This window comes from Eumetopias jubatus, unplaced genomic scaffold (assembly GCF_037043125.1).
Source record: "Eumetopias jubatus isolate StellerSeaLion01/CBP00866 unplaced genomic scaffold, mEumJub1_p1.0 scaffold_7, whole genome shotgun sequence".
NCBI classification, from domain to species: Eukaryota; Metazoa; Chordata; class Mammalia; order Carnivora; family Otariidae; genus Eumetopias; species Eumetopias jubatus.
In genome coordinates this window covers 2,338,077-2,352,624 of record NW_028274813.1, presented here as the reverse complement: position 1 = coordinate 2,352,624, position 14,548 = coordinate 2,338,077, and the positions used below count along the sequence as shown (strand labels likewise).

The window sequence follows — 14,548 nt, the reverse complement described above, 5'->3', positions numbered from 1 at the left end:
ACAGAGGAAGCTAATGAGGGACTTTAATAAATCTAGACTGTTCATTTTATACTACTAGGGATTCGTTTAGTTTATGTTAACCCTGTGCATTTTGTTAAAGGTCTCAGGATTCTGCCCTCCAAGAAAATCTTGCCATGATTGGATAGGACCCCCAGATAAACATTCAAACCTTCGACCCGTTTACTTTTACGTCCCCGAAAACGAATCACCGTTGGAACAAAAGCTAAGACAATTAAGACAAGAAACACAAGAATGGAACCAACAGTTCTGGGCAAACCAGAATTTGACGTTTCGTAAGGTAAGCTTAGATCAGAGGGCCAAGTGAGAAAGAAATAACACAGGTGGCCACGTGGGGGCGCTAAATCCTTAGTCTTTGCCTTTCTGTTACTTGGTCAGCCTTGGTCCCTCCCTCCCTCCCTTTCCTTTCTCTCTCTTCCCTCTCACACATGGATAAACGTATGTGAATGTATGTACGCATATAATTTTTAAGTCAGTATTGTAACTGTACATAAGAAATACTGATCATTGTAACATCACAGATCTTGAGGCTTTCAAGTAGTTAAAAGGAGTAGCAGAGCCAGAGCTAGAACAGGTCTGTGTGTGTGTGTTTATGAAAATATGGGTTTGTTTTTGTTTAGAGCTTTTATTTATTTGTCGGAGAGAGAGAGGGAGAGAGAGAGGCAGGCAGAGGGAGAAGCAGACTCCCCGCTGAGCAAGGAGCCTGATGTGGGACTCAGTCCCAGGACCCTGGGATCATGACCTGAGCCGAAGGCAGACGCTTAACCAACTGAGCCACCCAGGCGTCCCGAGAATATGGGTTTTTGTGATGTGATTTCATTCTGAGGATTCAGAATTCTTAACAGCATATTGTAAATGAACTATATGAGAAAGAAGTAGAAATATTCTAATCCAGAAGGAACGTATTTAAGCTTTATATGTCCTACTGTTTGGGCGGGCTATGTCAAATGGACTATATTTATTTTATTCTGTGGATTTATAAACAGTACCTCCCAAAGTTTATTAAACATCTTGTTTTCAAATCCTACTTTAAGCAGGGGACTTTAAACCATATTCGGATGGCTTAAACCAGGTTTGGAGATGGGTCCGTTCTTAGAAATCTCCATCCACACTTGTCCAGAACACTTCAAGCTGTGTCCTAGCCAGGGACAGATGGAAAGATGAAGAAAGGGCATTCTGATGGTTTTCTTCTTTTAGGAAAAAGAAGAATTTATTCACTCAAGGCTAAAAGCTAGAGGCCTGGAACTGAGAGCTGGATCAGGTTAGTTCATTTGTCCTTTTTCTCCTAACATTGGGTTTGTTTGAGTAATTGCGTAAGAAGATAAAAAGAAAGGATGTCAGTGGCGCAGTCGGTTGAGTGCCCCAACTCTTGGTCCTGATCTCAGGGTCGTGAGATCGAGCCCCTTATTGTCGGGCTCCACGCTTGGTGGGGAGTCGGCTTGAGATTCTCTCTTTCCTTCTGCCCCTCCCCCTGGCCCCCGTCAAAAAAAGAGAAAAAGAAAGGCTGTCAGATGAAGGAGAGACAGCTGAGGGGGCAAGTTGTGGTCTCCTTCGGGGCAGGGGCTCTGAGTGTACGGGGGGCCTGCCCTCCTCCTGCTCCCTCTTTCCCCTTTGGGGGAGATCATCCCTCTCCCGATTTTAGGTCATTCTGGTCGATGACTTCCCTCCGACCTTTGAACATCTATGCCAGGGTCCCATGGCTTCCGCAGCGTTTTTCTCTCCCATACCAGCTCCACTTCCTGCATTCCTGACCTCAGTTCAGAGCCCCACCAGCCCCCAGGAGCCGCAAACCTCATGGGAGTCCGCCTCAGATTCCCCTCCCTCACCTCCCATTTCTCTGTGGGATGACCTATTAAACATTTCTCAGCACTCTGACCACTCCCTGTCCTTGAAACATTGCTTTCTTTCAGGCCTTTGTGAGTTCTGTGACTGCTGCAGCAGCTTTCTGATTGGGTCCTTGACCTCCAGTCTTTAAATCAGGGGTCTGCAAACTTTCTGTAAAGGGCGAGATAGTAAATAGTTTCGTTTTCTGGGCCGTGTGGGGCCTCTGTTTCAACTGTTCAGCTCTGCTGTTGTGGGAAGGCAGCCCTGGAAAATCCGTAGACTAGTGGGCATGGATGTGTTCCAGTAAAACCTTGCTTACAAGAGCAGGGGTGGTGGGCCACATTTGGCCTGCAGGCTGTAGTTTATCAACTCCTTCCTCACATTCATTCTTTGTAGCGTAGCCAGACTGCCCTTCCCCACACACAGATTTGACATTTGTTGCCCAGCTTAGGTTTTCAGACCCCCATGACTACAGAATGGCAGCTGTGCTCCCAGCCTGGCTCCCCTCTTTCATGTCTCGTCCCCCGTGCTGTGTGCTTGACAGACAGGAATGCTCTGCTCCATTCGGTCCCCTCTGTCTACTGAGCTGCCTGCTCTTTTTTTTTTTTTTTTTTAAGATTTTACTTATTTATTCATGAGAGACAGAGGGAGAGAGAGGGAGAGAAAGAGAGAGAGAGAGAGAAGCAGAGGAAGAAGCAGGCTCCCAAGGAGCAGGGAGCCTGATGCGGAACTCGATCCCAGGACCCCGGGATCATGACCTGAGCCGAAGGCAGTCGCCCAACCATCTGAGCCACCCAGGTGCCCCTGCCTGCTCTTTTTTGGATAGAAGATCTAGTGCTCAAAAAAACCTTTGATCATTTTCTCTTGCTGTTGATGTTAGGCCTGAATAACATTTCATACTGTTTGTTAAACAGATTTCTACTGTCAAAACATTGTTCTCATGGAAAATCTGAAGCCATTGACCCCAAAAGGCATGTCTGTCATTGGGCTAAAGCACTGTCCCTCTCTCCCTGCTAATCCTTCACCTCACCTGGATCTATTTAGGCTACAGAGCTGGTGATGATGGGCTCTGCTATTTGCTGTCATCAAGGTGCTGTCTTGGTGGGCGGGAGCCAGCAGGAGAGGGTGCTGGGTCCTAACAGTAAGTGTAGAATAATGGCTCACCATTTCAGACCCTGACCCTGCTGGGTACTATGCTAAGTCCTTTGCCTGTGTCATCTTTTTATTTCCCACAGTGACCAAACGAAGTAGGTCCTGCTACTTTTGCCATTTTATTTTTATTGTTTTTTAAAGATTTTACTTTTTGACAGAGAGAGAGACAGCGAGAGAGGGAACACAAGCAGGGGGAGTGGGAGAGGGAGAAGCAGGCTCCCGGCCGAGCAGGGAGCCAGATGTGGGGCTCGATCCCAGGACCCTGGGATCATGACCTGAGCTGAAGGCAGACGCTTAACACCTGAGCCACCCAGGCGCCCCAATAAATAAAATTTTTAAAAAAAATTTATTTTTAGCAATCTCTACACTTAATGTGGGGCTCGAACTCACAACCCCAAGATCAAGAGTCACATGCTCCACTGACTGAGTCAGCCAGGTGCCCTGGGAGGACTCCTTTTGATCTTTCTGTAAAGGAGTGTGCTTAGGGGACACAGGTGGCTCAGGCCCAGGCTGGAGTAGAGCCTGGCCCAGGCGTGGCCTGCTCTCAGCCGCTGGAGCCGTAAACAGCACTCCATCCCAGGCCTCAGCCTTCTCTTGCCGTGAATGGGCTTTCTCCAACTCTCAGTATACCTCCCTAGTTCAAGGGCAGGGCGCAGTCTTGGAGGCTCTCCTGGGGCAGGGCCTGGGGGCCTGTGGGGAGGAGCCCTGGAATCGGGGAGGCCGAGGCTCGGGGGGTTGTGTTGAGTGAGCGCGGCTGCTGCTGTGGAAACGGGGCCTGGTGGCGGCGCAAGGCCAGTGTAAACCAGGGGGCTGGACAGAGGGTTGCGTCCAGGAAACAAGTGACACGGGAACAGCAGATGATAGAGCAGAGATGCCGGGGGCAGTCTTGCTGAAGAGCATGAACTAGTTTGTAGAAATGACAGAGTACGCATGGGTGAGGGGTGTGGCTGCAGATTACAGTGCGTATTGGACCAGCACCCAGGAGTCGCTGTGTGCTCACTGAACTCCTGGGGCGTCTCCCGTGAGCAGCCTCGGTGCTGCTGGAGGGACAGTGCAGTACAGCGCTCAGAGGTGGTCGGCGGCAGGAGAACGTTCCAGCCTTCTTTCCAGAAGGACGTGACTGCAGGCAGCACACATATGCCAAGAAGCAGGAGAATTTTGATCACAGAACTTCTAAGAAAGCATCCTAGAGGAAAACATGAGACGAGTCAGCCGCTGGTTCCTTGCAACGTTATCTTTTTTTTTTTTTTTTTAAGTAGGCTGCATACCCAGCACCAGAGCCCAACACGGGCGGGGCTCGAACTCACAACCCCTAGATCAAGACCTGAGCTGAGATCAAGATTCGGATGCTCAACCGACTGAGCCACTCAGGCGCCCCCACAGCATTACCTTTAATTGCAAAAAAAAAGCTGGGAGGAAGAATCTAAATTCCAGTAATCACAGATTAGATAAGTGGCCCTCCCACCTGGTGGATGTTCACTGGAATATTCTGCAACAATGTAGAAAAATTACTGGATTTCCAGTGCAAGAAGCAGAACATCATGATTTCAGCTCTGCCTGTCCCCAAATTAAGTCTCGTTTGTAGAGCAGCAGTGCAGTGGGAGGATTCTTGCCTCTAATTTCTTCTGTTGCAAAAGTAAGTTTTCAGGCAGTGGGAAAGCCAGCTGGTATATATGAGCCCCGCACCGGGTTTTCAGTAGACGGATAATGAGGTAGGTTATGCTGCCTACCTTCCTTTGCTTGCTTTCATTAGAGCTCAGTAGCACGTTGCAGTGTTGGTAGGCACAGGATCTGAATTACTTAGCGCACATTTCTGGTGCTTCTGCTTTGTGCTGAGCTCTGGCTTTGGGGTGTTTGGACAAGACACCGCACCAGACCAGCAGATGAAGATGGCACCTGACCTTCCTTAGAACCCTGGGGCTCCTGCCGTTTTGCCAGCGGTGGTAACAAGTGAGCGCCCCGTGCCAGGCCCCGTCCTGCCCACTACACTGGCCACAGCTCATCTGGTCTCAGAGCAGCCGTATGATGTGTGCTGTTGTGATCCACGTTCTAGATCTGAGAGGGGCCAAAGTTCTGGGCCATCTGCCAGTGAGGGACAGAGCTTCATCTGGGGGGGGCACTAACCCCTGGCACGTCTTTAGTTTCTCCTGGGCACGGGCAAGGCCACAGAGACATGTGCCAGGAAGCCGAGGTGAGGGTGCACACATGCCTCTCCTCCCAAGACTCCTTGGCCAGAAGACCCCAGTGCTTGAGCCAGGGGTTCTGTTCCTTGGCCCTGTCACTGCGCTCAGGCCCTGACCACCCTCCTCCTCGCTCACTCTGTTCAGTCACATCTGTGCCTCTCCCGACCCTTTATTTCCTCCATGCTGGTCCATGGCTTATGACCTGTCTTCTCCCTTCTCTACACTGTGGGTTCCTATTCATCCTATGAGACCCAGCTCAAATGTCACCTTCCCTGGGGGACACCTCCCTCCCTTTCTTGGGCAGCTGGTGGTTCTCTTTCTTGTCCCACTTACCATCGATCAATTTGTTGATTTGAGGTACTTGCCCAGTAGTTTCCATGTGCCGAGCTAGGCCCCGGGACCTTGTAGTGGGTGAGACAGACAGCTGTAGCCTGCCTTGTGCCGCTGACACTCTGACGCGCGCTGGGAGTGTGACCCACAAACAGGTAGCTCAGTGGACGCGTGCCGCGCTCCTAGGGTGTGCAGAACAACAGGGAAGTGGAGGGGGGAGTGGGTGTTGTACCAAGGCCTCAAAGAAGGCCTGGCTGAGGAAAGGCAGCTAGGGGAAATTTGAGCTGCCCCCAGATGGAGGTTTTGAGGAACTGCAGGAGGCTGGGTCAGAGGAGTGAGGACGTGTGGAACACACTGCTGTTTACTCAGGCGGGCCCCGGGTTACGATTTGGAAGGGGTGTGTGCTCATCCTCTGTGAGGGGCCAGACACATGCTTGGGCCGTGCCACCTGAGTGTTAGCGTCTGTGTTGTACATATAAAAGGTCAGCCACTTTCCCTTCTTCTGTGGAAACGTGCCCTTGAGTTACCTTCCCAGCTCTGTCTCCCCCAGATCCTGATAGGAATGGAGCACCGACCTCAGCTGTGCCGCTGGGAAACGTGGCCTCCACCTGGAGACAGCATCTGCAAGGGCAAGCATGCTAAAGCTGAGGTCGGAGCTTGAACATGGGCCTCCCCGCATGTGCAGGAACCCCCGGGGGCAGTTCCAGGCTCCTGCAGAGAGGGTGGGACCTGTTTGGGGCTTGGGGCTTCAGAGCCAGAGTGCCTTCACTCTGAGCCATCACTTGGTGTCCTGACACTGACCTGTGGGCTGCTCTCTGGTTCCTGTCCTGTGTGGCCTTTTTAAATCTGGTGGGGGAGGTCTGAGGGTGGGCGCCATGCCATGGTTGGCACCTCCCACCACACAGCACCATGGAGGTGGCCGGGTCAGTCCCTGTGGGTCACCAGTCCCCACCAGCACCTAATGCATTACCTGGTTCAGCGTGTGCTCACTGGCTCAGAGATTGAACAGTTAGGCCGGTGTCTGCCCCAGGCCAGGATGCATCCAAAGTGAGGAAGTAGTCCATTTCCCTTATGCGGATCGCTCGCGTTTCTTGTTGGAAGCTTCAGAAGGCGTTGGAGTAGACACGATGAAGCATATCACACATGATGCGCATTGGTAGATGCACACCTGCACTTGCAGTAGTCATGAGGAAATTGAGCTACACTGGAACTGTCCCAGTCTGGTGATAGATCATTTTCTCCCTAAGACTTTTTCCTTTTCCGAGATAGAATTCACATGCCATAAAATTCACATTTTAAAAAAAGATTTTGTTTATTTATTTGAGAGAGAGAACACAAGCAGGGGGAGTGGCAGGCAGAGGGAGAGGGAGAAGCAGGCTCCCGGCTCAGGGGGGGAGCCTGACTCGGGGCTCGATCCCAGGACTCCGGGATCATGACCTGAGCTGAAGGCAGACGCTTAACCAACTGAGCCACCCAGGTACCCCTAAAATTCACATTTTATTTACAATTCAGTAGTGTTTAGCATTCACAGGATTGCACAGCCATCACCATATCTCATTCCAGAACATTTTCATCACCCCAGAAGAAACCCTATTCCCACTGGCAGTCACTTCCAATTTCTTCCTCCCACCAGCTCCTGACAGCCACTAATCTATTTCTGTCTTTATGGACTTGCCTTTTCTGGGTCTTTCCAGATAAATGGAAACATATAATATGTGGTCTTTTGTGTCTGCCTTTTTTTTAAAAAAAGATTTTATTTATTTATTTATTTTCAAGATTCCATTTATTTATTTGACGGGGAGAGAGACAGCGAGAGAGGGAACACAAGCAGGGGGAGTGGGAGAGGGAGAAGCAGGCTTCCCACGGAGCAGGGAGCCCGACGCGGGGCCCGATCCCAGGACCCTGGGATCATGACCTGAGCCGAAGGCAGTCGCTTAACCAACTGAGCCACCCAGGTGCCCCTAAAGATTTTACTTATTTATTTGAAAGAGAGTGCATGCAAACAGCAGGGCAGTGGGGGGAGCAGAGGGACAAGCAGACTCTGTGCTGAGCACAGAGCCTGCCGTGGGGCTCAATCCCATGACCCTAAGATCATGACCTGAACCAAAATCAAGAGTCGGACTTTTTTTTTTTTTAAGATTTTATTTATTTATCTGATACAGAGAGACACAGCGAGAGCAGGAACACAAGCAGAAGGAGCAGGAGAGGGAGAAGCAGGCTTCCCGCCAAGCAGGGAGCCCAATGTGGGGCTCGATCCCAGGACCCTGGGATCATGACCTGAGCCGAAGGCAGCCGCTTAACGACTGAGCCACCCAGGCGCCCCAAGTGTCTGTCTTCTTTCACTTGAGTGCATGTTTTCAGGGTTCATCCATGTTGTAGCATGGACCAGGATTTCAAAGGTTTTTTTTATGGCTGAACAATATTCTATTATATGGATAGACCACATTTTGTTTATCCATCAGTTGATGGACATTTGGGTTGTTTCTGCTTTTTTGACTATTACAAAGACTGCTGCTGTGAGCAACTGTGTATCATACCTATAAGTGGAATTGCTGGGTCATATGATAACTCTGTGTTTAACTTTTTGAGGAACTGCCAGGCTACTTTCCATAGTGGCCGCACCATATTACATCCCCCCCAGCAGTGTGTGAAGGTCCGGTTTCCCCATGTCCTCATCAATACTTCTTACTACTGTCTATTTAGTCTAGCATTATAGCTGTCTTGGTGGGTGTGAAATGGTATCTTATTGTTTTTTTTATTTGAATTTCCCTAATGACTTAATGATAGTATCTTTTCACGTTCTTAGTAGCCATTTGTACGTCTTCTTTGGAGAAATATCTATTCAAGTCATCTGCCCATTTTTAAAGTGGGTTATTCTCTTTTTGTTGTTGTTTTCAACGTTTTCTACATATTCTGGATGTGAGACCTATATTAAGTAGGTGATTTGCAAATATTTTCTCCCATTCTGTAGGTCGTCTCTTTACTTTCTTGATAATGCCCTTTGAAGCACAGAAGTCTTAAATTTTGATGAAGTCCAATTCATCTATTTTCTCTTTGCTTGTATTTTAGGTGTCATACCTAAAATGCACTAATTCAAGGAGATGAAGATTTGTCCCTGTTTTCTTCTAAGAGTTTTTTAGTTTTAGCTCTCACATTTAGGTTTTTGACCCATTTTGAGGTTGTGTTTGTATATGGTGTGAGGTAGGGATTCAACTCTATATTTTTGCATGTGACTTTGTAGTATTTTAGCACCGCTTGCTGAAGAGGCTGTCTCCCACCCTCCCACCCCCCATTGAATTGTTTTGTTACCTTCATTGAAAATCACTTGCTCGTAAATGTTTGCGGTTATTTCTGGACTCTGAGGCCTGTCCTTGTGTCAGTACCACGCTGTCTTAATTACTGTAGCTTTGTGGTAAGTTTTGAAGTTGAGAAAGGTGAGTCCTCCAATGTTGTTCTTCTTTTTCAAGATTGTTTTGGCTGCTGGGTTTCCTTGCGCTTTTACATGAATTTTAGGATCTGTCAATCTGCCAAAAGCCAGCTGGGATTTTGAGAGGGATTGTATGGAACCTATGTGTCAATTTGGGACGTGTTGCCATCTCAGCGGTATGAAGTCTTTAAAACCATGAACGTGGGATGTCTTTCTATTTATTCATGTCTTCTTTCATTTCTTTTAGCTGTGTTTTATAGTATTCAGTGTGTAAGTCTTACACTTCCTCTCAAATTTATTCCTAGGTCCTTTATTATTTTTGATGCTATTGTAAATGAAATTGTTTTCTTTCTTCTTTATATATATATATATATATATATTTTTTTTTAATTAAGTAAACTTAATGCCCAACGTAGGGCTCAAACTCACAACCCCCAGATCAAGAGTTGCATGCTTCATCGACTGAGCCAGCCAGGCACCCCTGGAATTGTTTTCTTAATTTCATTTTTTGGATTGTTTATTGCTGGTGTTTAGAAAAATACAGTTGATGTATGTATTTTGATCTTGTATCCTGCATCTTGCTGACCTCTATTAAATCAATAGTAGTGTGTGGGTTCCTTGCTGTTAAGTCTTAATGTTTATTTTTATTTATTTATTTTTTGAAGATTTTATTTATTCATTTGACAGAGAGCATAAGCAGGGGGATCAGGCAGGCAGAGGGAGAGGAAGAAGCAGGCTCCCTGCTGAGTAGGGAGCCTGATGTCAGGGCTCGATCCCAGGACTCTGGGATCATGACCTAAGCCGAAGGCAGTCGCTTAACTGACTGAGCCACCCAGGCACCCCAAGTCTTAATGTTTAAATTGAAATTAATTTTCAGGTCAAAAAGCAACATTAGATGCAGAAGAAATGGCTGACTTTTACAAGGAATTTTTACGTAAAAATTTTCTGAAGCACATGTATTATAACAGGTAAGTGTTTTTTTTTTTTTAAATCTTGAATTTTTTTTTTTAAGATTTTATTTATTTATTTGACAGAGAGACACAGCGAGAGAGGGAACACAAGCAGGGGGAGTGGGAGAGGAAGAAGCAGGCTCCCAAGGAGCAGGGAGCCCGATGTGGGGCTCGATCCCAGGACCCTGGGATCATGACCTGAGCCGAAGGCAGACGCTTAACGACTGAGCCACCCAGGCGCCCCTAAAATCTTGAATATTATATCCATATTGGGTAGGATTATTTTCTTATTTGTATTTAGTGACATTTATGTTTATAACTTTTAAATAAAGTTGACAGCTTAAAGATATTTGTGTGGCAACCCCATAGCAATTTGTGCCCCTCGTGCTTGGACAGTGGGTTCTAAACACCACTTTCCACTAAAGGGAACCTGGGCTCCTTGGAGAAGGTTCTGGGGTGGGAACAGCGCATGATGAGTTGAGACACCTTGTGTCTGAAAGTGGGGAGGCTCAGAGACCAGCGGGGTCACATGAGAATGGTGTAAAAGCCAACTTGGGCCCCCCTAGGCCTAGGGTGAGGCCACTTCAGCCGCACAAAGGAATGACCACAGTGGATTAAAATATATATCAAATATGCAAAGATCTTTGCAATCATAACAATATTGAAAAGCTCACAGTAGGGGCGCCTGGGTGGCTCAGTCGTTAAGCGTCTGTCTTCAGCTCGGGTCGTGATCTCAGGGTCCTGGGATCGAGCCCCACATCAGGCTCCCTGCTCCGCGAGAGGCTTGCTTCTCCCTCTCCCTCTCCCCCTGCTTGTGTTCCTGCTCTCTCTGTATCTCTCTGTCAAATAAATAAATAAAATCTTAAAAAAAAAAACAAAAAGAAAAGCTCATAGTCACCTCTGTATATAGCTAGGCAGCCAACTCATTATTCTGAAAACTGATAAATAAAAGAATCCAAAGAATACACACCTTTCATGCATCAGCTCTATGGGTAGCCATATGAAGGAGCATTTTTCTGTGTAGAAGGATGACAGCTAATGCAGAAGGAGTTAGAAAGTTAACATTTTCCCAATGAATAATGGATCTGGGTCACAGTCACTCAAACCGCTAAAACCATTGGGTAGGAAAGCTGGTGGGGCTTTATAATACATGGGTCAGGGTGATCGCTCCTGAGCCCCAGTGCACCTTGCTGTACACAGTGGACCCTGCTGCATGCCTCTGTGAGGTACAGGAGGAAGTGGGGGTGCCACCTGGGAGGCGTTCTTACCAAAAAAACGGAGAGGAATCTAGGCAGACCTCCAGACTTAATACCAGTTCACAGGAAGAAGGTAAAGGCTGTATGGGGTGGGGGTGAGAGGGGTTCATAGAAGACCACGTTTAAAATGATAGCCTGAAGGTACAATCCCAGAATGTTGGAAATTCTGCAAGAACAAATCCAGTTTCAACAAGTAACTAGATTTTTATTTATTTTTTATAAAGATTTTACTTATATATTTGAGAGAGAGAGGGAGAGAGAGAGCACAAGCAGGCAGAGAGGCAGGCAGAGGGAGAGGGGGAAGCAGACTCCCCGCTGAGCAGGGAGCCCGATGTGGGGCTCGATCCCAAGACCCAGGGATCATGACCCGAGCCAAAGGCAGACGCCTAACAGCTGAGCCACCCAGGCGCCGCAGTAACTAGAATTTTAAACAGGAGGGGGATCTACTTCAGATTAAAAGAGGCTTCATGCAGTGTATGGTCCTTACTTGGGTCCTGATGCAGACAAACCACCTGTAAAAGATATTTTGTTAGAGGAAATTGAACAGTGGCTGTATATTAGGTTGTATTGGTATGTTATTGTTCATTTTATCAAATGCAATGGTAGTATTGTGGTTACATGTTTTTAAAAAGGGTTTTAACGATACATAATGTGTATTTCCAGGTGAAATGATAGGCTATGACGTTTGAGATTTGCTTTAAAAGGTAACAGTGGCGATGTCAGGCCAGGCAGGGAGGTAAGGTCTAGCGGATGGTGGTAGTGGTTGAGGCTTGGCGAGCTCAAGAGACCAACAGTAGACAGATGAGTCTCGCAGTATGTGCACAATGGGCTAGTGTAGTCCTGTTACCCTGAGCTAGCTACGTTATTCAGTCAAGCCAGTGTAAGTTTTATTTCTCTAGACCTTTGATTTCTGTTGTGGACCGTACCATGTTTGCATCACACCTCATCCCCGGTGAGCTGGGTGTGTGCTGTGTGGCGTTCAGAGCAGAGAGGACCAGCCTTACTGGATGGCAGGTAGCAGAGGGGCCTCAGTGTCCCCTTCTGTGCCCACGCCACCTCCTGCCCTGCCTTCCCTATGGAAGCGGGAAAAGCTGAGTTTCCCTACATTTTGTCAGAGTATTGATGGAGTAGAATCTGGCTGTTCCTTAGTAACATAAGAACTTTAATCTCGATGGGATGGAAGCCTTTCTTGTTCATTTACGGCACTGCTTCCCATTTATAACATCAATTAAGTGGATAGAAACAAGATCGTTCTCAGGAGAGGGGCTTTCTATCCAGCCACTGCAAAGGCTCCAGAAAAGGAGCACTTTTACCTCTTGGTACTGCTTCTTTTGAGCCCTTGGTCACTCTCCTTCCTTCTGTATGGAGACCCAGTAAATCCTTTGAGTCCAGTCTGAAATAAAAGTCCCATGTGCACTCATTAGCTCATTTGGCTGAAAAGCATTGGTACTAATTGGCATTTCAGCTTCCAAGGGCTTAGCATCATAAGAGTCTGGAATGTGTGCATTCTATTGTGGAAACTTTCCAAGCTTGGCCCATTGAGCAGTGGGGTGAATTTGCAATTTTCGGCATGTTTTGTACAGTAACGCATGAGCAAGTGAGCCTGAGACTGTGAACTCCATCCCAGTATTTGTATGAGAAGCTCTGGAACTCTCTCCTTAGAGACACAGATTACGCAAAAGCTCAGATCATTTAGAAAAAGATGATGTGGAGCTTTATGATGTTGGCACTCGTGGTAAATTAACTTCTCATGATGGAGTACTCTGTCCTGTGCTTCTTATGCAAATAAGATGCCCAACCAGCATTGTCCCCACTGAGTCCTGCCAGTGTTTGCCCAGTGGTTACGCCCCCATCAATCAACAGTTGTCTCTCCCCAGGAATGCCACGGGACTCTGGAGGCCCCAGGCTTCTCTTTTGGAGTCTTTTAGCAAAAACCAGAGGATTGCAGCAGAATAGGAAAAGGTGGGGGTTGGGGTGCGCTGGGCATTCACTTTGTTGAGCCTTATTCTCAGCCTTATTCAATCCGGGGGGAGGAAGGAAGGCTCTTATGGCCAGTTTAGCTTTAATGAGGGCAGGAAAGGGAAGAGACAGTGGGGAAAGGTGGAGGGTGGTCAGGAGGACTTGCCTGTGGGCCGGGAACTCCCCTCAGAGGCCTGGGCGCTAGTCCTCAGTTATGGGGGGAGCGTCACATGTGCTTCTCTTGTTTCTCTGTAGAGACTGGTACAAGCGTAATTTTGCCATCACCTTCTTCATGGGAAAAGTGGCCCTGGAGAGAGTTTGGAACAAGCTTAGACCAAAACCAAAGACCAGCACCTAGGAACCCACCCTGACCCGCCCACTCTGACCCTCCCGCCACTGCTGTCGGAGTTTTCTGGGAGAAGCGGCTGCTCTGGGAATCCATTTTACACGGGCTCTAAAAACCTGTAAGTGAAATGAGTCCCACAGCTACTTTATGGGGGCCCCTTGGCTTATGTCAGCACAGGGTGGACTGGGAGAATGGGAATCCTGGTGAGCTGTGGGCCATGTGACTCTGTCCTGACTGGATTCCAAGCTAGCCCTGGGTCATGGACATGATGTTAAATAAAACACAAGCACTGTGTACCCATGTTCTGTGTTTTTGAATTCTACCAATTTGAAATAGAACAATATAAAAATATTAGTGTACTTTGACCTGCATGTGTGACTCCACTGATGGGAATAATTTGGAAGCTGGCTGCAGTCGTATGTACTATGCTCTCACATGACTGGCGGGCCGTGAGTTCCTGGAGGCCCCGGTCCATGCCCTGAAGAACCGCCAGCTGTCCTGGGACGCTTGCACCTGTGCAGCCCTGTGATGTGGGGGCATCCTGGCTTGCAGGAGAGGAAGATACCTGCCTCGACAGCAGGGAATCGGCCTTCGGAGCCAGGCCTTGTTAGCGAGCGTATCCTCTGAGGACCCATGAGTTACGTGGAATTAACCAAAAGCTACTTGGCAAACAGTTTCTATTACAGAGCGAGGCATGATAATACAGTCATAAGCCCAGATTTCTTCTGTGGCTTCTAAGCTGCTGGGAGCAAAGATGATTTCCAAGGAGAAAACTCAGAAGCCAGAGGAAGAATGTCACCACCCCCCTTCCATGGAGGCTTTCAAGGGCTGGCGGATGAATGGGGGTGCATCTGAGAATCTCATCAGCCTCGCATCTGCCCAGGAGGGCCATCATGCTGCACCCCGCCAAATGCCTTGTCTCCCCAGGAATGCTGCATGGGGCAGTCATGCTCCATGCTGTTAACCCAGGTCCCCAGAGGGTGGCGGACATGCACCAACCAGCGTGGAACATGGAGTTGGATAGAAATAACACCGTATCGTTTATTCACACCATACCCCTGCTGAGCTCAGATTCTCAACCTGTCACCAGAGTGTGTGGCACT

The 14,548-nt window shown here is 48.0% G+C and overlaps 1 protein-coding gene across 2 annotated transcripts in view; it reads left to right on the top strand.

Annotated features, from left to right (window-relative positions):
• COA8 (cytochrome c oxidase assembly factor 8) overlaps positions 1–13,741 on the top strand; it is a 29,896-nt gene extending 16,155 nt beyond the window's left edge. The window contains exons 2-5 of one of the 2 annotated variants that reach the window (XM_028101309.2): positions 101–298; positions 1,216–1,279; positions 9,812–9,902; positions 13,355–13,741. In XM_028101309.2, coding sequence (XP_027957110.1) covers positions 101–298; positions 1,216–1,279; positions 9,812–9,902; positions 13,355–13,457 — 456 coding nt within the window. In that variant the 3' untranslated portion in view covers positions 13,458–13,741. The remainder of the gene's footprint in view (positions 1–100; positions 299–1,215; positions 1,280–9,811; positions 9,903–13,354) is intronic. The other variant, XM_088024429.1, reaches the window with a different exon arrangement.
• The last annotated feature ends 807 nt before the right edge of the window (positions 13,742–14,548 follow it).